Source organism: Sarcophilus harrisii, chromosome 2, assembly GCF_902635505.1.
Source record: "Sarcophilus harrisii chromosome 2, mSarHar1.11, whole genome shotgun sequence".
In the NCBI taxonomy this organism is placed as follows: Eukaryota; Metazoa; Chordata; class Mammalia; order Dasyuromorphia; family Dasyuridae; genus Sarcophilus; species Sarcophilus harrisii.
Window position 1 is genome coordinate 31,765,133 of NC_045427.1, and position 27,156 is coordinate 31,792,288.

At 41.7% G+C, this 27,156-nt stretch overlaps 1 protein-coding gene across 5 annotated transcripts in view; it reads right to left on the reverse strand.

Moving 5' to 3' along the window:
• Window positions 1-26,945, reverse strand: part of KRCC1 (lysine rich coiled-coil 1) — a 39,881-nt gene extending 12,936 nt beyond the window's left edge. Inside the window, exons 1-4 of one of the 5 annotated variants that reach the window (XM_031949811.1) lie at window positions 26,899-26,945; window positions 2,815-2,922; window positions 2,557-2,669; window positions 366-650 (exon numbers count right to left, since the gene is read on the reverse strand). In XM_031949811.1, coding sequence (XP_031805671.1) covers window positions 366-650; window positions 2,557-2,605 — 334 coding nt within the window. In that variant the 5' untranslated portion in view covers window positions 2,606-2,669; window positions 2,815-2,922; window positions 26,899-26,945. Of the gene's footprint in view, window positions 1-365; window positions 651-2,556; window positions 2,732-2,814; window positions 3,139-4,192; window positions 8,341-26,898 lie in introns of those variants that run through there. The other 4 variants (XM_031949810.1, XM_023495261.2, XM_023495260.2 and 1 more) reach the window with 4 other exon arrangements.
• Between the last annotated feature and the right edge of the window lie 211 nt (window positions 26,946-27,156).

Genomic DNA, 27,156 nt, shown 5'->3' on the forward strand with positions numbered 1-27,156 from the left:
CCTTTCAGTAAATTTGAGCTATAAATCAGTTGACAAGTTTCCTGAGGGCAGAAGCTATCCTTGGTCTCCCAAAGCCCAGACATAGTGGTGGACACAGAGTAGGATCAGGGATTTAGAGTTGAGAGGCACCTTCAAAGTCTCCAACCCTCTCCTTTTACAAGTGAGGATGCTCAAGCCCCAGAGAAATTAAATGCCTTGCCCCAGGTGCCCCAGAAGCTAGATGTGAACCCAGGACCTCTGGCTCCAAATGCGATGCCTTTTCCAGTGCACTACCTCATTGCTCTCTGTGCAGAACTTCAGACTACTGGAGGGACAGGACATGTGCATTTGCTGCAACCCAGCTCTGAGGAGAGCCTGCTACTCACCACTGCTCGTAGACTCGGCAGGGAGGGTCTTCTGCCCAATCTCTTCCAGGATCTTCTTCCGAGTCTCGCTCCGCTTGTGCTTCTTGCCCACATAGTGCTGCTGCGCCATGAACGGGCTATTAAAGAAGGCACAGCAGAGCTCGCAGTATCTGTCTGGGTTGTTCAGATCCAAAGTGGGGCCAGCACCAGCCGGGGGAGTTTCTTCCATTGCCGCTTCTGGGGCGGCTCTGTCGGAAGTGGGCTGCTGTGGCTCCGGCCCGGCACAACTAGCAACAGGCAGACCTGCTGAAAGAAGAATAGACTCCGAATGTCAAGAAATATCTACAGAAAATAGAATTAGAGTTTTAATAGAAAAATCTATTTTAATACTGGTGATAAACATTTGTTCGTGTAACACAACTAGCACATCAAGGAAACTCTTAAAAAAATCTGTCATTAGTGTGCATGCTAGTTAGAGTAAATGTGCACATTTATACGTGTGTGTGTGTGTGTGTGTGTCCAAGCTTGGTCACCATGTTTTTCCACGCAGAAAGGCTTCCAAAATCTTGGCATACAAAAGAGTTAGAGAGCACAATGCTCAGCACGGCAAAGTGAGCCCTAGCAGACCGGACCACGGAGACACATTCTTCTCGACTTCTTCTTAATGGATGGAGCAGCTTTGTCAAGGAGCCAGGGTCTGTCTGGAAGAACATGTTAATGGCACTAATTCAAGCTTGGCTCGTTCTCTAGCTACTTTGGGGTGAAATCCCACCCCACTATATATTTTCAACTCTGTTACTTCAAAGTTCTTCTTTCTACCTGCTCCACTGAGGTCAGCTTGTTCAACTTGGGAGACTAAGGGTAGGACACTTAACTCTTATAGGACATTATGGGGCAGGTCATCTCTGGCTTAGCCTGCAACGTATTCAGAGAATTGGTCTTCTAACTCATGACTGCTAAAACTGACATTGATTTTTTAAAAATCTATTTTAAATATAATATACAAAGAAAAATAAATCATATCTGTGTAAAACCTAAAATATATTTTTGGGAGACTGATATAACAAATAGTTAGTACTCTGATATCATCCTGATGCTATACAAGGCTTCTCATGGCATAGGTTTCAACATGTAATGTTGATATGACCTGACAAAAATGGGAATATACTACATTGGTGAATAGCCTACACTGGGAAATGAATTCCCTTCTCCAAAGCAGGACAATCAGTAAGTGAATTACTTGCTATAGAAATGCCAAATCACAATCTTTATAGCAGAAATCAAGCCTCAGATTCTCTTCCATTTCAAAACCCAGGTTGGATTTCCCAGATTTGGATGAGTTTTCCAGATTTCTATTCAATTCCAGAATAGATGTCCTCATTCTAGGCTATCTTGGACCAGCTCTCAAAGTACACTTCATATCTTCTATTCTCCTCAACTAGACAGTCAACTTACCCAGGGGAGGGATCTTATTTTATGCTTCTCAGTAGGTGCTCAATAATTCTTATTCATAATGACATACCTTTTTGGATCTTTACAGAGAAATGGGGATATATAATTTACTGTTAGCTGACTGAAAGGAAATTTATCTAGGATATGCTACAGCAATAATATAGTTTATGCAATTTTATATAATTTATATAAGATAAATATTAAGTATGATATGAAATAAAGAAGGATACAGAAAAAGAAAAGAACTGAGATTAACAGAGAAGGGAGAGAATAATAGTCATTTGGGTCATGATTTATGATTTTTTTTTTTTTGCTGAGGCAACTGGGGTTAAGTAACTTGCCCAGAGTCACACACCTAGGAAATGTTGAACTCAGGTTCACTGTGCCATCTAGCTGCCTTTATGATTCATGATTTGATTCTGTTTAAGTAGAAGCAGGGAGAAAGGGGGCATGGTGAGTATGTAGCATGTTGTCAGACAATGATCAGGTGGAGAAGAGCTAATTCACCCACTTTTATTTGGCTTTATTCAGATGAGAGCCCAAGATGAAAAGGGAGGTCAAGTTCAATGGGCAATCATATTCTCCAAATTCAATGTTAGGGACACAGAATGAAAGTAAAGAATTAGGAGAGCAGCAATGAATCCCTTCAAAGAGCCACTTTCCCAGAGGGAGACTTCTAGAAATATAGAGGACAGGCTGAAAAATGACAGTGTGAGAAGCACAGGGAGAAGGTAGGATAAAGAGGTGAATGGAACCTTACCCTTGTCTGGCTGAGAACTTGGTGGAGATGTTTGAGCATGTTCTCCCATTAACTGCTTCAACTTTTTGGCATGAACTTTCCCCAAATAGTGAGACTGAGCAACAACTGGGGAACTAAAAATCATGTTGCAGAGATCACAAAATTTGTTTTTGTCCACCACTCCACTCCCATCCGTCTGAAATCAAGCGCAGTCTCAATTAAAAGATTCAACAACTCAGAGTCTGTTTTAACATCACAGTAGCAACGTGGCACACTCACCTGCAGAGTCAGAAAATCCAGCTTCCCTCTTTTATCAGTCCCTTGGGCTTCACTTTGTTCCCCATGAATTTGGAAATAAAGTCTAACCTTTTGAGCGTGTTTTTTGCCCTGGAAAAAGAGATGGCAGAACTCAGTGGAAAAGCACCACCTGCCCCTTGACCTTGAGCAGGGCAGGGCTTGGGATTGAGGGAGGATGCTCAATCTGAGCAATGTTTGCTGGGAGCCTTCCATTTGCTTTCCAGTCTCTGGCTCTTCGTTAAACAAAGCCCCAGCTCCATAGGGGAGAAGTTAGCAGCAGCATTTTGGGGTGACTCTTTTGTCCATCTGGAATCAATACAACAGCACAGAACACAGTAACTCAACCTGGAAATGTTTCTGAGGTTGGATCTGGGCTATGTTTTTAAACCAGTGGAAAATCTGGCATTTTCTCCAGACTGGTTGGGGCCATTTCCCCTCTACCAGCCTCACTGAAGCCCTGCACTTCACCCCCCCACACACACATCCCCTCCACCTGGTGGCCTTCCCTCTGGCTGGCGGCTTCTGGGGCACCAGGCCTGCCCAGGCCCTGTTCCTCTCCAGGCAGCCTTCTCTACCATTCCCTTACTCTTCCTCTTTTTTAAGTGTCCTCCTGTGCATTGTCTTCTTCCATGTGAATGCAGCCTTTCTGCTTGTACTTGCCATCTCCTAGGACGATGCCTGGGACAGGGTCTGAACACCCCAAACCAAATTGTCTCCAATGACAAAATGAGCCTGAGCTAACCTCTGGCCTAAGTACAGGAGAATGAAACACAACGTTTTGTAGAGTTACTGTCGCTGAAGCAGCTCGTTTCGCTGCAGCACTGTGGACAGAATCCCCAACACCAGAAATGGATGGCGGCTGCGCAACGTGGACACTGCCAGGGTGTGCGCTCACCTGCGGGCTCACTCTTCACAAACAAGTCCATACCCAGGTAACCATTGAGAAAATCACGGACTGGGAATGAGCCCAGGAGGGACTTTCTCTCTGCCCCTCCCTATCTGACATGCTGTGGTTCTTCGGGCGAGGGGCTTGACCTCTGTGGGCCCCAGTTTCCTCATGTGTGAGATGAATGGGCTGAGCAGGCTCCTTCCAATCCCCCCAATGCTCTGAGTCTAAAGTTAGTGCCCTAACTCAGGTTCCCCATTTGAACTTCTCTTTGTGTTTGGTAGCCTGGCCCGCAGAAGGCTCAAATCATGTCTGTGAGCCTACCATCCAATGATTAAGAGTTTGCCCCCGAGGCTCATAATTTCTCTCTTGTGCTTTTTCAGGGACATAAGGATGTGATGGCTCTAAATATCATGGAAAGAAGAAAAACCCCAACTTAGTTCAGGCTGTAATTCCTCTTTGCTTTCAGCTTACCTCATAATGTGAAATCCTTTGGGATTCAAACTGTAGCATTGCGCCACATACTTTACAAAAGTTGTCTGTAAAAAGTTCATTCCTTTTATGTTCATCCAAAATAGTATCTATAAGCACAAAAGGGGAGGGAGGGGAGTAAAACAGGGAATCATGGGAATAGACCATGGAAGCTTCTTCTCTTTCCCTATTAGCTGCTATAGACTACCTCAACTCAAATTTTGAAAATTATGCAAAGGTTTTTCTTTTTAAAAAAAATGTAGACTTTGAGAATCTCTTAACAGCAGGAAACAAAGAGCTAAAGAAAGGGAAAAGGAAAGCCATGTGCATAGTAATAGTGACCTCTGGGTCGCTGTATTGAAAGGTTATCACAAAGGCTGGCTCTGTTACCTACTTCACATGACTCCCCAACCTCCACCCTTACCCCCACTGCACCCCCTCCCTTTCCCTCTTTACAAATGTGGAGAAGGCATTTATTTCTACCCTTCATATAGGAAAACTGGCACAAACTGGGGTTAAATATCACAGTACAATTAACAATTTGTATTCTTATGCAACAATTCTGATGTGGGTTCAGAAAACCAGGCATCGATGTTTCTGTTTCCCAGCAGATGACCAAACTAGATGCAAGTATGTTTTAAGACAGTCAACAATTTCTAAGTACTATACCACCCATTTACCTGAGAGTCACAAGGAACCACAAACCTACTTTAAGAAAGGTGGGCGCACATCCTCAGTAGCTGATACAAACATGACACCACCCAAACACTTCTCCCACTAGCATATCAAAGTTACAAAGAACAATTCATTTTTAACATGTGGAAATTATACTGTAAGATATCTCACTGTGGACTGTCCTAACTTAAGTGGATAATCTCAGGATTGATATTTGTGATTTACATTCCCATTCTCAGCTCCTAATAGCTAAAATTTATCGTGTAAGAATTTGCTGGCCTAAATGTGATACAAATCACTCACAAAGCTTTCTATAACATACTGTAAATACTTCAGGGTTGGGGGGGGTAGTAGAAATAAGGCCTCTTTTGGAACCTGGCTTTGCTCCCTACTATCTGTGGACAAGTCATTTATTTTCCTGGTGCCTTGGTGTCTTCATCTGTACAATGAGTAGTTTGGACCAGCTGGTATTAGCTTTAAACCTATGATGTTTCCATTGCTATTTGACAAATACTTACTGATCATTCACTATGTGAAAGGCCCTTTACAAGGTATTACTGGGAATATAGAGAATAAGATATGGCCTGTAATCTCAAGAATCTTGCAGCCTGATAGGAAGATAAGGGGTGTTAACTAGTCCTGTAATGCATGGTAGGAAGTAAGAGCACAAAAATACTCTGAGAGTTTAGAAGAGATTACTTCTGGAAGGAAGATCCAAGGAGGCTTCATGGCAAGACAGCAATTGTCCCTGGTCCTGAAGGAGCAGCAAGTAGTAGAAAGGAGAAGCTGGGGGACAGACATAGGTGGGAAAGGTCCTCCAAGCAGAAGCAATGCTTTCAGGGTATGCTCACACGAGCAATGTTTTACAGCATGAGGCTGTAGATCTGGCTGCACTAATGCCATAGGGTGACCTTGGTCCTTAGTGTCTGGGCTTCTGAACCTTCAGAGAGGAGGTTCAATGAGAAAATCTCTACCAACTCTGCTACACTAGGCTTCTAGCATCGTCTCTAAAGCCAGTCAAGGAAAAAAAAAAAACTACCCAGAATAGTAACTCCCATTTCAGGTCTTCTCCAGTGTCAGACTGAGTAAGTGTAACTTGATTGTCCCTGGGCAACAGACCTGAAAATTCATTAAAAAACCCTCATCAAAAAGAGGCAAATGCCTCCCCCTGGTGACTATTAAAATTCACTGCAGTGGAAAATGTTTAGAATCACGCATTAATAGAAATAGAAAGCAAGCAGCTTTTCTGAGGCTCCAGAGAAACCAGAGCATTGAAGAACTGGGTAGGACTGAATGGGCAGTGCTGAGGGGAGAAAAAGAGCCACATGGGGCCAGTTGAATTCTGCCCTTAGGATTGTGGGACCCTGGGCAGATCACTTAACATTTTTAGCCTCAGTTTGCTCATCTCATGGGAGGTCAACATATCATCAAAACCACAAATCCCTCTTCAACAGGTGAGGTTGCTGAGGGCCAGAGGTTAAGTGAATTATCCCAGAAAACACAATCCAAATCTAGGTTTCTCTCCATTATAGCAATCCCTTTTGGGGGCTTTCCTATTTGTGAATAGTCGGTATCTCTGGTTGGCAGAAGATCCTCACCCCCCCACATCCAGGAAGCCTGACCATGCTTCAGAGAAGCAGTGTAGCCTGGGAGTTACTTCTGACACTTTTATGTGCCCTTGAATGGGGGAGAGTGACAATCAGATCTGAACCTTGGGACCCTCAACCTCTGGGTATCTCAAGGAACAAGCTGGGGCTCATCTCCATTCCATGAATAAGGAGTCTTACTATCCTTCTCTTCCCAAGCCTTTCCATGTGTCTAACTCGAGAGCGCTCATCCCTGTGTACTATAATAGCTTCTTTGCTCTAGCCGCTTGCCCCTCCTCCTGCCAACTCCACCTAGTTAACCTGCTCCTGAGCATCAATGGCTCCCCACTTCTCACAGGTAAAGCCCCAGTGCCTTACTTTGGCATCCAGGCCCCGCCAAGCTGGATGACTCGGTCAAATATGTGTGGAGGACTTGATTCCTGACCTTGACCCCAGTACTGGAGGTACCAAGAAAAGCCAGTCCAGCCCTGACCTTAGGGAGCTCTTTTTTACATATAAGATGCATACAGAGCAGCCAGAGGTTGGTGGGCCTGGAAATAGTCCGGAAGGAAGCAAGGCAGACATGAGGCTCAAGGCCATGGAGGAGGGGTCCCTGTAGCTGGACAGTCTGGGGGAAGGGACCTTGTGTGAAGGCTTTCCATGCTCCACTTTGGGTTTGATTCCAGAGGTCGGAGGGAGACAAAAGCTGGTTGGGGAGGCTGTTACTGGGTGCCATGGGGTGGACAACCCTGGGCCTGGGTCAGGAAGATCTGAGTTTGATTCCAGCCTATGACACTTTGTGACTGTATGACCCTGGGCAAGTCCCAGTCTGGGTGTCTCTGTCTCACTTATAAAATCCCAGGGTGGTAAGAACAATTGTACATCTCTTTGAAAACCTTGAAGGGCTGCCCACCTGAGGCAGACTGCTATGACTCAGGGTTCCTCTGGAGGCTCCCTCTTAATGCCCCCCAGGTTCCTTTTCTGACATCCTGTAGCAGTCCTTGATAAGGGGCTTCTTCCCAACTAGATGCTAAGCTCCCCTGGATTAAGTCAGTTAGTTTTGAGCTTCTCTGCATCCTTTGCACCCAGCCCAGGGCGCCTGTGGAGAATTATGAGCAAGAACCTTTTTCTTACTGTGGAGGCTGTGATTTATAACAAGGAGAAATGCCCTCCGAAGAGCAAGACAAACACTTTCTTCCTTCTCCTTCGCCACTGGCGAATGACGTTTGGATAGAGGTACAAGAACAGTTGAGTCTAATGAAATGGAATGACATCCTAATTAAGAGTGCATCAGAGAAAGAATATTAACTTGTTCTATTCCTTATTCCTTATAGGAACTGTCCCAAGTCACTGCCCAACAGTGATAATTAGGATTTAGATTTTGTAGAATCTTTTGTTTTGTTGGAGGGACAGGAGGATCCAGACGTGTGAATTCATCCATGTGGGGGACTTCTAGTGTGTAAACTCCCTTTGCTGATACCGGTCAGCAACTTATCTATAACTTATATAGATGTAGTGAGAATTCTAGGGCTCTGAAAGTGAAAATAATTTTCCATGGTCACAATGAACCCAGATCTTTCTGATCCCATCCACTACTCCACGTTGCCTCCTTGCTAATAATTCAGGTCTTTTATTATTTTCTCACATCTATAAAAGAAATAAGTTTTCTGCGTGCACACACATTTCTAATGTCCCATGTCTATGTTGTCCTCCACCTCCTCTAAAATTATTCTACTATTATAAGGCAAGAATGTAGAAAATTGTGTGCTTTGCCTCCTCCCTCCCCCCAACATTAATTTTTTTGGGGGAGAGGGGAGATGTCCGACCTGACTAGACACCTGGGTGGTGCAGTGAATAAAGCACTGGGCTTGGAATCAATCTTCCTGAGTTCAAAACTGGCCTCAAATACTTACTAGCTGTGTGACTCTGGGCAAGTCACTTAATCCTATTTGCTTCAGTTTCCTCATCTGTAAAATGAGCTCGAAAAGCAAATTGCAAACCAACCATATCTTTGCCAAGAGAATCCCAAGTAGAGTTGCAGAAAGTCAGGCAAGACTGAACAATAATAAAAACCAACTGGAGGCAAAAAACGAAATATAATGCAACTACAATGTGTTCATGCTTTTAGTGAAGATTCTCCAAAAATAAATGATTTACTGATCAGAGCCTGAAAGACAACTCTTTGTGGGACAATAAGCACAGGAATCCCAGGACAGCACAAATGAGATGAGGCTAATCTGGGGCTGTGAGACTTTCTCAGGGCTGTATGGACAAGAGGAAAACAAAAGTGAAGGGGCTCACAGGTATGGATGTACATAAAGATGCACAAAATGCCATCGGCTGAAAACAAAATGCTTGTCAGAGACTATCTGTAAGCTGAGAGAATTTCAGGAGGCTTGGAGTGGTGACTGGGCAAGGGGAGAAGAGACACAGAAAAAGAGTTTAGGGATTTAGGGAATTAAGAGGAAGTTCAACAAGGGTCTAGAATGTAGGATGAATTAGCAAGAAAAAGATGGTAACTCTGAGGACTAGAAGACACTTGGAACAGAATTAAGAGGGCCTGGTCTCAAATGCTTGTTCTGCTATGACTTTAGACAACTGAGAATTCATCACTCTGGACCCCCGTTTTATTACCACCACCATAATAACTAGCCATTTATGTAATACTTCAAAAATACTATCTCATCTGATCTTTACCATAGCCCTAGGAAGTAGGAGCTACTATAGTTCCCATTTTTAGATGAGGAAATAGAGGTAGATAGAGGCTGTGACTTGCCTAGGATCACACAACTAGTGGGTACCTGGGGTGCCATCTGGACTCAGGTTTTCCCGTTGGCCTGTTGCCTCTGGTGCCCCTAGCTACCTCAATCTACCATCCTCATCAACAAAAAGGAGAGGACTGCTCTGGGTGGTCCCTAAGGTCCCTTTTGCTCTAATATTCTAAGATTCTGCTGAGGAACTGACTGTAGGGAGCCCCTCTGCTGAAGGCTCTTGGAGATCAAGGGATGTATTTAGTACTTAATGTGGAGCCAAGTCAAACTAACAGCTGTCCCTTAGCCCATGGGAAAGCACTTTGTGACTATGAAGAAATCCACAAATGCACATAATGTGGCTTATCGCCCGAACCTCCCTCCCACCAAAGGGAAACTGCTGACGATTTAGCGGGACTTGTCCTCTACTTGGAGGGGCCATGGTAAGGAAGAGAGGCCGACAAGTCCTAAATCTGTGTCCCTGCTTTTTGGAAGAATTCCAAAACTCTACCTGCCCCGGCCCCTCCAACCTCAGCACCTGGAGCTACCAGGGATTAATTTCATACCGAATGTCTCTCAAGGATCATCCATGTTTCTAAGGAGTTATGGAAATAGATATTAGCAGCTGATAGGTTTTTCTACAAGCTCATTTTTAAGTTGCTTTTTTTGGGAGACCAACCACCTCCTCCCCCAGTGTTCTACTTAGGATTCAAGAGAATTTGAAATCCCTAAAATATAACCGAAATTCTGACCAGAGTACTAGGAAGAATATCCAAATGCCTCTGGGCAACCTGTAGCACCATTTCACCTTGAATGCTGGTACTAAGAAATAAGTGATCAGCTTATCAAAACTGTAATTTTACAGTTTTATCTGAAGACTTTCACTTGCTTTCTGGAATTCTCTTTAAATTACCTTCATACTTATGTCATTTTCCTAGTGTTTAATATAAGAATTCACCAGTATTTTATTTTTAACAACATTCACACTCATGGATTTAACAGATCAATAGTTTCCCTTGTTCTTTTTAATTCGGGCAAGGAAGTGGCATCATTCCTGTTTGAGGACAATTAAGAATGTGTAAATCATAATCATGCTTTTTGTGGAATAATGTATATGTAAGGTACATATACTTATAGCCTTCCAGGAAAATTAAGTTCAGAATCAATCAAAATGTAATGACTAATGCACATTTCTGAAATGGGCACTATACCTTTCGGGTAAAGGTTAGCAAGTTGGAAACTACATTTTATTATAGAATATATTCAATAGGCATATATTAAGTGTCTATTATATGTGAAAAACTAATGCTAAGTGATGAAAATTCTGAGAAAAATAAATCATGTCTGTTCCCAATAAAGAAACATTTAGTTGGGAGTGACAGTAAGGGAAGGGGGAGATAGTGAAAGGGAGAAGAGAGGGGGAAAGGAGATAAAGGAGAAGGGAGTGAGGTGGGGGCAAGGTTTAAGGAAGACAGGTTTTTGAGAAGGTACCTTTTAGGTTTGGAGATACAACAGAAAACTAAAGGTTAAGAAAGGAGATTGGTCATCTGAATGTAGTATATCATGACTTGGTGGTATTGGCTATCCATACAAAAATATGACCATTTCAGATATTGAAAAATTTAATTTTGATGAATTACAAAACTGATGTGATCATGAGAAAACTCTTAAGGAATTTTTTCCTGGTATTAACACAACTTTTTTTAGGAGTTAGGAATTTAAATTTAGGATTCCTATTTACTCTAGAACTCTTGACATTATTAAGATTCTAAGCAAATGAAGTCATCTGTTAAAAATAAAAATATTTGTAAAAATGGAAATTCTACTTAGCTCTTTGGCCCTATGTTCCAGAAATGTGAAAGGATACCCACAATAAACCATTATATTTTACATGTCAAATCATAGAGTTCTTGAAGGGATTTTCAATTCTAGAAAGGTTGAATTTGGTTTAAATAGAAAATTCTGATTTTGAAGAAACAAAAACCACATATTATATATACATATAATAATGTTTAATGTGACTTTTTTTACGTGGTCAAAATTAAAATCAAAGCAATTTAAAAGCAATTTAAAACCTACATGGCAAATTTCTGCTAAATGTGAAAATGTTATCTGATTAAATTTTAAATCATTCAATTCTAAGTTCCACAAAGTGAGGAACATGTTCTAGTATTATATTTCCCCAGTGATGATTAGACAGCTCTGCATATAATAGCAGCTTAATGCTTGATGAATTGGGTTGAAGATTGTGGACTGGTGAATAAACAAGAGTGAGACTAATTCTATGCTCAGCTTGGATCACATCTGAAGTACTAATATGTAGAGTTCTGGGTACCTCATTTTAGGAAAGCTGTATCACCAGTTTGATAAAGGTGCTTTAATCCAAAAAAAAGAAATGGAGATGGAGACATTGAGTTTCAAGAAGACTTGACTTGGGAGGTAACAGCTATCTCCAAGTATATAAAGACGATGCTTATTCTGCTTGGTATCAAAGTGAGCAAGGGTAGAAGCTGAATCAATTTTAGACTGGGTAAGGAAGCATTTCTAACAAGTAATCTGTTCCAAAGTGGAAGAAGCTGTCTTGAAAAATGGTGGATGTCCTCTTACTGAAAGTTTCCATTTAAAATTGGGGTGAAAATTTCCATTTAAAATTGGGGTGAAAAGTCATCAGGTACACTGTGGAGGGGAATTTTTTTCAGGTAAAAATTGCATTAGATGGCCACTGAGCCCCTCTGGGGATTTGCTGGGTTCAACAGTTCTAAAATTCTGTGATTCTATGAATTTTAAATCTGGAAAAGACTACACATTCCAGTCTTTTAAAAACTGATAAATTAAAACATTTGCAATAGATTAAAGAAGGTTCGTTGAAGCAGCCCATGCATGTATAAAATGAATACCCTGAAGAACTTCAAATGAATTTGATCATTCCAAGTTTCTTAGATAACATGATCTATAACTGATATTTATACACACAGATCCTATGACATAGATCTGTATTCAGCCCTCAGTTGTAATTTATCATAAAAAGATTTTTAAAATATAACTTCTGACTTCTTATACAATAGAGGTAGGTAAACTTTTGTTCTAGAAGACGGGATTAACTGAGTGATAAAAGCAAAAACTTGATAAGATTTTTTTAAGTTATAAAAGTTAAAATTCTCGTTTAAAAATAACATGGAACCCAAAGTTCAATCCAATAAATATTTTATACTTCATCTCCACAATAATGGCAGGGACAGGGAAAGGAGAAGGGAAAGAAAGAAGACAAAGGGGTGAACTAGTAAACAGAAGAAATAATGAACTGCTAAATCTTGCATGCCAACTTTTCATGGGAACAGTCATAGTGAACCATGAAAATAAGTTCACAGTGTGGTAGAGTGGGTTTTGGAATCAGAACATCTGGGTCTGGATCAGTTGTGCTATTTACTTTGTATGTGACACTGTTCGAGTTATTTGACTTCATTTCTCTAGGTCTATTTCCTCATACATTAGATATTTTCCTAGCTCCAAATCTTAATATAGCAATGGATGAAATCTAAGATCTTTACCATCTCTAGAATTCTATGATTTTTCAAGATTTTGGGGCCACAGGTTAGTCATTCCTATAAGAGTAAGGGAAATCCTTGAGAGCCTTCTGAGTGAAAGAGCAGATGTCAAGGAGATAGCTGAAGTTACATGCCTCCATTTTATCTGGGTTCCTATATATTACAACTTTTAGAATCTAATTCATTCTTGAACATGAGAATAGAGATAATTAATGGGACAGGAAATTAGATACAACACTGAAGGGGGCCCAGGTGGAATGCAATAAAATTTGGGAGATTTGTTGGTAGTGCTGGGCCAGCTAGAAAAAGGAAAAATGTGACTACAGGTCCATTCAGAGATAGTGTTAATAAGAAGCAAACAACAGTTGATCATGAGACAATGAATAAGGCTTCCTGGGTAGACCAGTGGGATTTGGAAGGCTTTGACTTTTCAGATGGTGTTAAGAGGCTTAAAGGCCAAAAATACTGAAAGAGAATTTTGGAGATACGGAGTTGTGAGCATGGCCTAAGTGGACTGGAGATAACTGACTTCTCTCTTTTCTGGTTGACTTGATCTTTTCCTGAATTCTTTAATGGATCATAATAAAGAACTAAAATGTTTTGGGTAACAATTATTGAATACTATTTTCTCGCTTAAATTTTTTTAAAATGATTAAACTGAAAATTTAGGAAAACAGTGGACAGAAGTCTTTAGATTGGTATTCAGATTTAGATTAGGATATTGATATCCTAATCCCATCAATAATGAGGTGTTAAGAGTCTTATTTTCATTCAAAATAATAGAGAAATGTAGATTATGTCTAAAGTCACTTTGAAGTATCAAGAAAAATCAACTAAAGCTAAAGTTGTGTTTTACTTATAAATGTTCATTAAGTGACAACAACTTTCCCAATCTGTTTTAAAAGAAACCACATTCAGAAGATAGTTATGAGGTGTGTGCGTGACTAAGATGACCAAATATTTTAGCTCCCTGCAGCTCTTCAAAATTGCAGGCAGGATTAGAGGGTACAACTCTTTAAGCAGACTATAGACTGTTAGGACTTTAAATGTTTAAGGACCTTCTACATTGATTACCTGTATTTAAGAAACTTATAGTCCTAAAGGGTACTAGATTTAAGATCTGGGAAAATTCTCGAAAAGCTCACTAGAAATGGATAAGTGACTGTGGAGATGGAAATAGTAAATTACCAAGAACTAGTATATGACATCATTAAGAGGAGGTTGTGCTAGACTAGCTTCCTTTCCTTTTGTGACAGGATTCTTAGTTGAGGAAAGTGCTGAAGAATAGGTAGCATTTACCTATATTTAAGGCAAGCATTTGATTAAAAAGTACCTTGTACTTTTTTGTGCACAGAGAAGATAGATATGGCCTGGAGGGCATTATAAATGGAGGGATGAAGATTCTGTTGGATGGCTGGACTTCCAAAGGCCACTGAATTAAAGACTGATGCCACTGTAGTCTCTAGTGGTGTATACCAGGGATCTGAGCTGGTTTTGTTTCCCATTTTTATCACTGATTTGAGCAAAGGCATATATGGCGTTATTTATCCTATTTTTAGATGACACCAAGTTGGATGACAGCCAGGAGATCTTGACAGTCTATAGCAGGAGTTGACAAAGCATGACCCACAGGCCAAATCTGGCCCTCTGCCTATTTTTGCCTAGTCCTTGAGCTAAGAATAACTTTTACATTTTAAAATAAAGTTTTACTATAGATTTGACCCTGAGTTTGCAACCCTAGGGCTAGTGCATGAGAATGAATTCAATAAAATGAAATAAATATAAATCCTTATACTTGGGTACAAGAAATACCAATTTTACAAGCATAATTTAGCAAAGTCATACAATTAGAGAGCAAGCTGTATGATATATGTATATGGGGAACTGCAAGCTGAGTCAGAAGAGTGATATGGTTGATTTTACAGAATCACAAGATCATTGCCTGGGAGCAAGAGGTCACCATACATCAAAGAAGAGAGGACTGATAACCATTGTCCTTTGCCCTCATTAGATTTCTCTGAACTGCTGTTTAAATCTGGATACCATTGTTAAACAGGACATTTTTATAAGCTGAAGAGCATCCCTAGGAGATGACTAGGGTGGTGGAGAAACTTGGGCCCATTTCATATGACCCTAAGTTGAAGTAACTGGGAATGTTTAGCTTGAGGGCAGAGGAAGACTGAAGTGGCCAGGCGAGCTGTTTCAAATATCTGAAAGGCTGAAATATAGAATGAGGAGGGATTGGACTGTTCCGTTTGACCCGAGAGAGCAGAAGCAAGGGGAATTTGAAAAGAAACATATTTCTGCTTGATGTAAAGATGATCCTAAAGTTAGAGCTGAGCTGCCTCAAGAGGCAGTGAGTCATCCCACCCTGGAGGGTTACTGAGAGAGGCTGGATGACAACTTGTTGGAAGTGTTTTATAGTTTAGGTATGGGCAGAATTACATGGCTCCTAAGTCCTTTCCAGCTTTCTGATTCTGAGCTGAGCTCTAGCTCTCTGTGTCTTAGTTTCCCTATCTTTAAAATAAACATATTGCTTTGCATCATTTTTCTTATGGAATAGTAAGGATAGAAGGAAAAGTGCACTTTGCAATGCCATAAGGTGTTATAAAATGTGCTTACTACAAAATATACAAAGCCCTAATTTAATGGCAAAAGAATTAGACCTGAAGCCATAAGACAAGGGTTCAAATGCTTCTTCCACGTATTTTGTTCTTGGACAAGTTATTTTAACTTTGAGCTTCTTTCCTCATCTTTAAAATGGGAATTTTTACTCTTCCTCACTTATAGGCCTAGAGTGATCTTGGCAAATATGTCACATTTGTTATAGTATTTAACTGCCTCCAAACTCTATGATCTGATTCCATTTCCTCTCCCTAGTAGAGTTCACATTAATTATTCCCAATAGTGAGAGGTGATTTTGTGAGCTGAGCACACAGTAAATTCTGAAAAGATGCTTATCCAGCAAAGATATTCAGCTTTAGTTTACAAATATCACGAGAGGACCCCATGTTGGTTCTGATTTGTGGAAAGTGGTGTGTTATGTGTATACACACGCTCCAAAGAATTAGATTCAACACAGAAATGGTACAAAGCTGAAGAAGAAAAACAGCTTTAGTTATTATAGGTACAGAGAGGGGAAAGAGTTCCATGAAATGCCCTGCAAAGAATAATACACCAATAGGTAATCTCTTGATAGTATGTTCTGACACATTTTTCAGTTTTAGAAGATGTACAAAGGGAAAGGGATTAAGAAAATGTTATCGGTTAAAAAAAAAAAAAACCCAAAGAAGGGCTCTGTAATGTACTGAGAAGAAATAAAAATTAATACTGGCTCATATCTATATTTTACAAGTGGGTTTTTGAGAAGAAACTGGTGAAGTAGATTGTGCTAAGATTCCTCCAGTTTTTCAGATAAAAAGACTGATGTTCAGAGAATAGAAGAGAGATTAGCCTGATAACAAGTACCGAGGCTAGGACTTGGAGCCAGGTCTTTAATAGACAGAGCTTTCCCCACAACACAAGCTTGGGGGAGACAGCATGTGGGGAGAGTTAGGAACCCTGTTGTGGGCAGGATTCTCTTCTGGAACCAGTTCAGGGTACCCCCTGCCCCTGATGCAACACTTCCATAAAGGTATAAGAAGAAAACTTTTCCCCCAAACTACAGTATCAAATTCTATCTCTGTGTTCTGTTTGATGACATTTTCCTGATTCCTCATAAACTTGACAAAGGAGGCTAAGGCTAGAGATGCCAGAAAACACTTCAGAATCATAATTATATATTAGGCAGGTAAATGACTTACCTCCCAGGTCCTAATTAGTAATTTAGGGGCAAATGATACAATAAATATCAAGAATTTCTAGAGTTTCTTTGGAAGCTACTAAATTGTAATGAGATGCTATACAACAGGGATCCTTTTTGGGTATATAATGGACTCTTTGACAGTCTGGGGAAACCCATGGTCCCTGTCCCAGAATAATGGTTTCAAATGAATAAAAATACAAAGGACTACAAAGGAAATCAAGATTTTTTCTCTCCCTAAAGTTCACAGACTTCCTGATATCCATAAGCCCTTTGGAAGTCCATCCACTCCAGTTGCATTAACCACTGTTCTAGAATTACTTTCTTTCTTTGCAACTTTTCTAATTCTGATAAGGAAATAACAGGTAATTTGGGGTCAAAGTAAAGCCACATATAGAGATATGGATATAAACTAGTTGGCTGCAAAAATGGACTCTGTAAAATTCAGCATAATGTACTTTACACAACTACAAAGTCAACTGTGGAGAACGGATGTGAATACTTTGCTGACTAGAGAAAAATAGGATAGGAAGTCAGAAACTGACTGTTCTCTGTTATACCTCCTTGAGGACAGGGACTATTTTTTGCCTCTTTTTGAATCCCTAGCACTTAGCACAATGCCTGGCTCACAGCAGACACTTGATAAATGTTTACTGAATTAATAAATCTGAAATAAGAACATGAAAGGGGAAATGATACAAGTATTAGAAGTAAACTTATTTCACATTTTTTAATTGAGGCATATTCAAAGTAAGGTATTGTTTTGCTTTTACAGAATACAAAGCCCCTGAACTGACTCTAAAGCATTTACTGGCACCATTCCATCTCAATTATGTTGAGAGGAATATTGGGATCCTCATGCATATATCACAGTTCTGGAGTACTTTTACATAACCTATGTTACATAGACCCATAGACAGGCCCTAGCAAGAAGGAAAGGCTTCCAGTATGCATCTAGTTGTCTGAGGACCAGGCCAGCTTAGTTTGGTGAGGTTCATCACCAGTCCGACTGTATGGTGTCACAGCTGTTTAAGTCAACACTGGCTGAAGAAATCCTCAAGTCAATGAAATCCTGAGTCTTTGAAAGTTCCTTAGTGGCAACACTGCACTGGGCCATCAGGTTTCCACAATGACCCTGTGAGATGAATAGTTCAGGTACAGTTATCCTCATGATACAGACAGAAAAAAAGTTAGTCAGCCCCCTAGCACAGGTGACCCTTGACCACAGATTACATCACTTCTTCCAGTCACAGACAAGGACAGAAGTATAGAGAGATGAGGGTACAGGCTGCTTCAGACAAAAGATGGGGACCTATGTTGGAACCTAAATTTTAGGAGAACTAATGATGAAGTCAAGGGGTCTGAGGCCTGAGAAAGTCCCGAGGAAATCCAGACATTCCTGGGCCAAGACCATGGGATCATAGATGTAGCCTTAGGAGGGGCTTTCAGGATCATGCAGTCCAGTCTCCATGTTTTGTTGTGAGAAAACTAAGGCCCAGAGGGAGAAAATTGTAGTGGTGGCTTAATTTGGATTGTGTGGACATTTAACAGTTCACAATGCAGCACTTTTGAAGTCTTAAAGTCCCCAGGATCTGTCCTTGGTCCTGAGCCAGTCTACAGTTTATCAATCACTAGCACCAAACCAGAGAAGGCATGTGTCAAGAGTTTTATATAAGAGTCCCTGAGAGAGATTAAAGTTTTTATACTTGGAACTTCTAGTAAGGAGCTACTTTTACCAGTGCTGCATCTCTGCACCTGCTTCCTCAAGCAGAGAGAGGATGGGTGACTCACTCAGGCTTACCCAACTAGAACCTTGACCCCCAGTGTCTGCTGACTCTGAGACCAGCTTTCTTAACACATGGATACATGCCAGGTTCTATGCTTGGGTTCAAAATAATTATCTTCCCCACATCACAAGAACAAGATGAGAGCAGTGTGGGTAGACAAGAATGCCTATGAAAAAGAACAGGGGCTTTTATAAATCTAAGTCAAAAGTGTGGTAGGAAGTCTGCACTAAGAGACAGTGTCCAAAGGAGGCAAGGTCCCTGATCAAACCACGTATGTATTTCTGTCTTCAGTTCTGGGGACAGGGAGAAAGACACATTTTTTAAAAGATATGGAAAAGCTACAGTGTCCTGAAGTTGGTGACAGAAATGGCCAGGGGCCTAGAAACTGTGTCTCAGGAGATCATCAGAAGAAACTAGCTGGTTTGATTGGAGAAAAGTTACTAGGAGCCAGGACAGCTGTCTTTGAGATTTTGAGAAAACTATCAGTCATGAAGGAGAGAGCTCATATATAATCTGTTGATCTCAGGGAACAGAAAAAAGAATGGTAGGGGGGAAGTCGGAGGCAGTTAGATTTCTCATAAAGAAAATCTTCATTTACAGCTTTACAAATTATACTTCAAAAGCAGAATGTAACACTGAGCGCTCTCAGTATGTAATAAATTTTCCCTTCTGCTTAGTGATAGCTACAATCAACATACCTTTCTTTGAAAATAAAGTTCAATTTAGACATGTAGGTTTTCTTTTTCTGTGAAATCTTCTATTTTATAATAGAAACTGCTATTTGGTTTTTAGCCATCAGCTAGAAAGCACAAACTGCCCAGAGTTAGTGCCAACCTTCCCCTAATGTTGCTACAGGGATTCATTTTTCTTTGGTTTGGGCCTGAGAATTACTGGTATAAGGAATGTTCTCCACTAATGCAGATAGGGTCCTGCTCCCTAAAGGGGTCTGGGGAAGAGGCCTGAGATAGTGAGAAATTAAATTGCCCAGTCAACTGCCAGTACCAATTTCCATTCTTTCCTTAATTCTATTAAACAATAGCAAGTGATTTTAGACATCACAGCTTTTGTGTGTGTGTGTGTGTGTGTGTGTGTGTGTGTGTGTGTGTGTGTGTGTGTGTGACAGATTTAATGATAAAGTCTGAGGCAGGAAGAAATATAAAGACTTTATGCTTAGATAAATGCCTCTGGGATGATGAGAACTCATTTGATTCTTCCCAAGGAGAGCTGCTAATGCTTCTGCAGCTGAAGTCATGAAGACCACCAATGGAATTTTAATGACTGTCCATTTCTGTTGAAAGGATATTCTCTAATGATCTAGCAGGAGGTTAGGTCTATTTGCTTATTTGACAAAAATGAATCTTTGGGGAGAAGGGTGGGAACATGCATAAAGAGTTGTCTATTCACTGGTTTAAGAAATTCCCAAGGTGAAAATTTCCTCCACTTGTAAGCAGGCAGAAAGTCTTAGTGGTTGAGGGTGGAGAAAGGTGGAGTGAGTTAGTGGAGAGAGGTGAAGGGATATGCCCTGGGGACACTGTATGTGTGTTGTGTGTGTGTGTGTGTGTGTGTGTGTGTGTGTGTGTCTGTGTGGGGGAGGGAGAGGGAGAGAGGTAAGGGGAAAGAGGGAAGGAGAGAGAAGGAGAGGAAGGGAGGGAGAGAGAAACAGAGGGAGGAAGGGAGAGAGGGAGAGAAAACCAATATTTGTTAAGAGTTCAAACCTGAATTCAGATCTTCCTGACTTCATGGCTGGCCCACTAGCCACTAGGCCAATGCAAATGAATCTAGCAATAAATTACCTAGGTAAATGTATTGGTTTAAAAAAACCCAAACTATGACAGTGACCAACCCTGGAGCAAACGTATATGTATAGTTCTAAGAGTCTTAGGACAATTTAAGGGTGCTCAAAACTACCTATTTAGGGGAAAAATACTTGTGGCTATTACTTGGGCTTATATACTGAAAAGTGAGATTTTGACTAATTGATCCTAACATATAGCACATTGGGAACAGTGTGAGATTTCTTGATGTATTAAAAGGGCTAAGTATTCTGTGATTTGAATAATTTATGTTTGCAAGGGGGAAAAAAGGCTGCTCTCATCAAGAGTGCTGGTTTCATATTTTAAACTTCTTAAATTTTTATAAAACAAACACTTTAAGGCTCTTTTATGTGCAAAGACCCTGGGGAAAATCCCACCCCCCAAAAGGAAACACCAAATTTCAATTTGTTCTGAATCTTACACATGGAGTATAATGTTAAATGAATTGCCAAGTTGATAGCATTTTGTGAAGCCATGACATTACTCTCAAAATAACTATCCCCACAAAAATAGAAAGATGTTTTCATCTTGTCTAAACATGGAAGGAAAAGTTGACTTGTCCTTTTGCTACCTATGAAATCCTGGCAACCAGTGAGCAAAATCTGGCATCGAGCTGTGGAAAACCCAGAGTCCTGAGCCAGCCTCTTACTCTATTGAAAATAACAATAGACAAAGAACTTTCTCTTTTTTATCACTGCAGGCCAATCTCATTAAAAGGAACTTCTAAGGGATTTCAAATTTCTTTCTCACTCTGAAAATATATAAACATCACTAGAAACATCCTCTTTCTCACTGTACACTGTATCCACTGGGAATTCTAAACAGCTTCAGATTCAATGATTCTTTCTATGTAGATGATTCTCAAATCAATTTATCTCATCCTAAACTCTCTCCAGACCCTCAGACTTGGATCACTTACTACCTACTGGATGTCCTGGAGGAATCTTAAACTCAGCATACAAGCTTGTTACCATTCCCTCCTAAGCCGCTCTTCTACCAAGTGTCCCTATTCCTGCCTAAGGCACCACTGCCCCTGTCAGACCTGCTACCTCAGGACCATCCTCATTTCTTTTCTTGCATCTCATTTATCCCACAAACCCAACACTTTACCAAGTCCTCTTTTCATTCCCTTCTCATTTGTTCCACACCATTCTGGTGCGTGCCCTCATCATCTTATGCCTAGTTCTAAACAGCCTTGGGCTGGTCTTCCCGCCTCCCTCAGGTTTTACCCTCTCCAGCTCATCCTTCAGCTGGCTGCCTCACCCCTTGCTCGGACCATGTCCCATCCCCCATTACTTCAGGATCGTACAGAAAATGCTCTTTGGTCCTTAATGCCACACAACCTGGTCCCATTCCACCCCCAGCTTCCTTACGCTTTATGCCCCTTCCCACACACCTGGGTACTTCTCAGTATTGCATGGACATGACCTTGAGCCTTTTCAATCACTGAACCACATGCCTGGAATGCTCCCCCTCCTCCCCTTGGCTTCTTCCCAAGTTCATCTCCTATCTCCCCAGGGCCAGATGGCCCTTCCCAGTCCAGAACATCCTCTCAGTGATTACCTCCCATTTACACTGTAAATATCGTGCATATACACAGTTGTACAGTAGACTGTAAACTCCTGACGGGTAGGGGCTGTTTGGGATTTTATGTCTGGTTGTTTTAATATCACTTAGCACAATGCCTAGTACCCATTTCTTAATACTTGATGAACTACAAAGCCTATTATAAAACCTACCTTTGTACATCTTAAGTGTAGTCTATAGGCTAGATCTCCTATGAAAAACAAATCAAAAGCACATCTTAAAGAATCATCCTATGTGAAGAAAACTATTCCATAATATAGCTAATATTATTGAAACATATTTGAATTTGTAGGTATTGAAATTCCAGTTTTTACAACTTAGGCAAAGTTCCTTTGCGTATAAGTCGGCATTTTCAGAGTACTTTGAGGTTTGCAAAGTGCTTTACAAAAATTCTCTCATTTGAGTCTCACAACAATCTTGGAAGGGAGATGCTATTGTTCTCATGTCACAGAAGAGGAAACTGAGTCTGAGAGAGGTTAAATGACATGCCCAAAGTCCCACAGCCAGTATGTGACTGAGGTAGGATTTGAATTCAGTCTTTCTGACTCCATCTATGGAGCCACTTTAGCTGCCTACATGGTAAACACTTAGCACTCATTTAATTCTGTCAATTTTTATACAATGATATCTGTAATAAAAGCATAGGATTTCAATGTAACAAATTATTCTTTTTCATAAAAGAATTATATAGTATAATAAGAATTTTCTATTCTCATCTTATCTAGTGCAGACATAATCAGCACAGCCCTGAGTGTGATCTCCGTGATAGCATGGATTGTCTTGGGCTTTTTTCCTATTTGTATCCCCAGGTCTTAGCATAGTCCTTGGAACACAGTACTTAGTAAATGCATTTTCAGTCATTCATTCATTACTTGTAAATATGATTCTCACTAGCTAGTTAAAAACAAAAAAAAATTCCTTGTGTTGAATTATTAAGTTCTAAATTTACTATAAGGAGAATGCTATTATGAAATCTGGCAGGTTTTTTTTTCTTATACTAGAAGTTAACTTGAATCTGATAACATCTTTATCAAAATCTATATATCCTTGTCTCATTAAGAAATGCCACAATAGAAATTTGTTGTTGAAATAATTACGACAGGAATTTTCCTTTCAATGAGGACCATCTTACATTTCTTTTTCTGTTAAGTGGGTAAACACAAAAAATGATTCATATACTTGAGGTAAAAGAGCCTCAAGTGGTGAAAAACATATTGTTTAATAACATTTTAAATGTCTGGCTTACCAGAATACCAGCATCTTAGAAAAATAGAAATGATGACTCTTGCCAAGAACCCTTGGAATGCTTCACATCATGTATCTCCATTTTGCTTTCCTTCTATGTTTGTCTTTTCCCCACAGACATTCTAGGCTCCTTGTAGAGTTCTTGCTACTCTGACCTTTGATCATCTCTCTCAGGACACCAATAAGATCCTGATCAGCCCATTATAGTTAAAACAGAATGAAGCTGAGGCTTAGGATTTGATGCCTTTGCAAGCCACTTTTGTTATAATAATCTGATCAAGATCTTGAAAGGCAGGAAGAAGGTATGAATGGTTCCAGGAATGTACTAGCTAAAGAAAAAAAAAAAAGTTCTTTTCCCTTGTTCTTGCTTATCCCCTATCCAGAACTTAGAACTACAGTATTATGTGACTGCCAGTAAAGGAACAACTCAATATCTCTGATGACTTGAAAGTCCTAGGGAGGGAGCTGCTTCAAGCACAATGTTCCCAAGAGAGATTAAATGACTTACAAGTGCCCAGGATCGTCAGCTAATTGTTAAGAGGCAAGTTTTGAACTTCTGACTCCAAGTCTAGAAATTCTACCCATCAATGCCAAGCTGTCCTCCTTATAAATGCTTAAGACTTTTAAAAATATCTAAATTTAAAATGTGAATGCTTCAAAATACGTGTTGTCAAGTCAGCTTTGGTACAAGATTAATTAACTGACAAGTCTATGACCAAAGGCTCATTTCTATAGCTAACAGAAGAATTGCATTTGATTTGTTTAATATTTCAAATACGACAGAACTAGCCAAAGCTAGTTTTTCATTATTCATTGAATATCACCACCAGGTTCATGTTACTAGCCAGGGTTTACCATGTATTGTGCTTTGGTGTTAACTGTAACTTTAGTGTAACTGTTAACATGTAAGGAGCTGCCATATGGAGATTACAAATAACTAATGATGGAATCACAGAATTTTAGAACCTCGGGGAACCTGCATGTCCCAGAGGAGATGTGACTTGCCTATGGTCACAGCAGAGCCAGAATTAGATAATAGGGGGGTAGGGGTCCTGCCTCCTAAAACCCAGTGCTTCCACTCAACCATGCTGTGATGAAATGGTTTGTACTATAGGGAGTGTCTCTAGCACTTCGGTTTGCTAGGACCTGAATATACAAAGGGCTGCACATGCTAATCAAATCAGCTGTTCTTTCCAAGACTCTTAGCGCAGCCAGCTGTCTTCCTTTAAAGGACACTGAGAAGGGCAAGTCTGTGCACAGGTGTAGTATTACACAGGCCACTACAACTAAAAACAGCTCAAGCTTCCATTCTGGGTGCAGGAGGGAGCAGTAAAATGCCTATGTGATTTCCATTTCTGAGTATGAAAAACAATTACATAGAGTGGTAACAGTCTAATTCTTTACAGGGAGTTTTTAATTTTAGATTTATAGAATGTTATCCTATTATACAAAATACTAATCTTTCATCTCTAGTGATTTACATAAGAAAAACTGTTACCATGCTCACTGTAAATATAATTTCAGGGATTTAAAAAAACCATCATTATTATGCTGTGTATAATAGCACACAAAAATAATTTAAAGTGAAATGGGAAGCTTCTATTTTTATAATGTGCTCCAGTGATAAAAAGAAAATTACTCCTCTCCCCTGCAAAGTTGTTTTTTTTTTTTTTTAAATAGTATTTAAATGTTTACTTTCCCTCATGAGGGGATGGGGAGGATGTCTTCTTTTGAATGGTCATTTTAAAACCATGGGGAAAAGTCACAAAAACATTTAAAATTTCAATGCACTTCTTATACAGCAAGTATAAATGAGCCTAATTTGAAAAAAAACTCATGTAAATGTTTTTCTGAAGCCCACCAGAATGGAATTCATGCAAGAAAAGGCAAAAAAAGGAACCAAGGCCTTGGTAGAAGATTGGGTTCCTTTAGGAAGGCAGTCTAAAGCATTCTACAAGTGTAATTCTCAGGAGGAAAAAATTTTAGTAGTCAGGACTACAGAGCCTAGGTGTGGAAAAAGATTAGAGGGGTGGAGGTTAGGACACATTTTACTCCTGCTTGTATTTAGTATTTCCTGTGCCTAAACATTGGCTGAAGTGCCACTGAGAAGGGCAAAGTCACACCCTGGCTGTGCAACGTACAGACCCAGGGCTCAGAATGGAGGCCCTGTCTAGTGCCTGCTCCGGCCCTTCCATCCCTAAGTGTGGGCTCCCTGGGCAGGGGCCCATGTGGTGGAACCACACGCTCTCCCAGTGAACACTCAGTACCATCCTTCTCCTACCCTCGCTGGCCGGACTTCTCCCCCTCAGGCTCCCTTCCCTGAGAAGCAGGCTGGCACACAGGGACTTGGGACTCAGGAGGCCCTGGGTTCAACTACCGTGTCAAACGTTCAATAGCCATGGGACCCGAGGGCAAGTCACTCTAAGCTGTCAGCCCCAAGTCTCCCACCTTAGAATGTGGAAGACAACCACCTAACACTTCTACTTGCAGTTTAGGCTGGAAAGGCCCTCAGAGGTCCGCGAGTGCCAGCCCCTCATTTCATAGAGAAAGCTTCCGAGTTATCCATGCTTCCATGGGCTCTGAGTGGCTTTTCTTTTCTTTCATTGGCATTTAATATTATTTTTAGCAAATCACAGGTAGGATGCTGGTTCCCACCCTTGTGACCTTGGGCAAGAATTCACCAAACCCTGTGGGTCTCAGCTTCCTTCTCTGTAAAGCAAGTGGCTGGACTGAACAGCCTCCAAGGCTCCTTCCCAGAGATCCCCATCTTAGGACTCTCCGAACCCATTTTTAAGTAGATACAAGAAAATTGGAGAGCAGAGGGCCTCAGGGATCTGTCCTTGGTCCTGTGCTGTTCTGATAATGTGAATGTCTTCTGCCAGGTAACTTAGAGTGCCATCTATCTATAGCACGGTGAGAGTGACTTGCGCAGGGTCCCACGGCCCTATGCCAGAGACAGGACTGGAACCCAGGCCTTCCGGGACAGCTCTCTGCCCACTAAGGCAAGAAGAGAAGAAAGAACTGGACTCTGAGCCCTGATTCCATGGGTTTGGGGGAACTCCCAGGTGAGGAAGCTCCTCCTGGGGGCATGTTTTCTGCAACTACTGGTCTGAGAGTGGAGCCGATGACTGGGAAAGGAGCTCATTTATACACACATATATTATATATGTCTCTATATAATATAAATGTCTATATATGTACGGATGTATATGTATGGATGTATTTTCACTTTACTTCTCCCCTTCCAAGCCTTGGACAAGCCTTCCTTTCCCCCATCTCTTCTCTCCTGACCTCTTCTCCCTGGGGTCCCCCTCCTCTTTCCTGACCCTTTCTCTATTACTTGTAGATCCCCAGCCTTCTCCTCCTGTGTCCTCTCTCCTAACTTTTCCATGGCCCGCTTTCCTCCTGCTACTTCTCTGCTCCCCCCTCACTGGGCTCTCTCTTCCTTTCTGTCCCTTCTCTAGAGAATCTCCCCCTCTTTCTGCCCCTTCTTTGCTGCCCTTTTCCTGGGCCCCCCTTCTTTCTGCCTTCTCTAGGGAGTCTCCCCCTTCCTTTCTGCCCCTTCTCTGCGCCCTTTTTCCTGCTCCTCTCCCTGGGCTCCCCCTTCTTTTCCTTTCTGTCCCTTCTCTGGGAGTCTCCCCCTCTTTCTGCCCCTCCCCCACTCCCCTTTCCCTGGGCTCCCCCCCTTCTCTGCTCCCTCTCTGACCTTCCCTTCTTTCTGTCCCTTCCCTAGGGAGTCTCCCCCTCTTTCTCTCTGCTCTCCTCCCCGCTCGGGGCCCCCTCCTCCTGCGCTCCCCAGTCCTCTCGGCCCCTCCCCCGCTGCTGGGCGGGGCTGGTCACATGGGGCGTCCCCTCCCCCCGCAGGAGGGATGGGGGCGCCCCCGGCCCGCGGCGCCCCCTCCCGGGGCGGGCACTCACCTTCTCGGAGGCCGGGGCGGGGGTCTACATTACAACTACTGTCCCCCCCCCCCGCCGCCGCCGCCGCCGTAGTGGAGCCGCCGCCGGCGGGGGCTCGGCAGGAGGGGGCGGCCCTGGGGCCCACGCCCGCTCCCGGCGCCGCCGCCGCCGCCGCCGCCGCCGCCGCGCACGACGAGGACGAGCCCGGGGGCAAAGCCTCCCCCGGGGGCGGCGGCGGCGGCGACGGCGGAGGCGGCAGCGGCGGCGAGGAGGTGACAG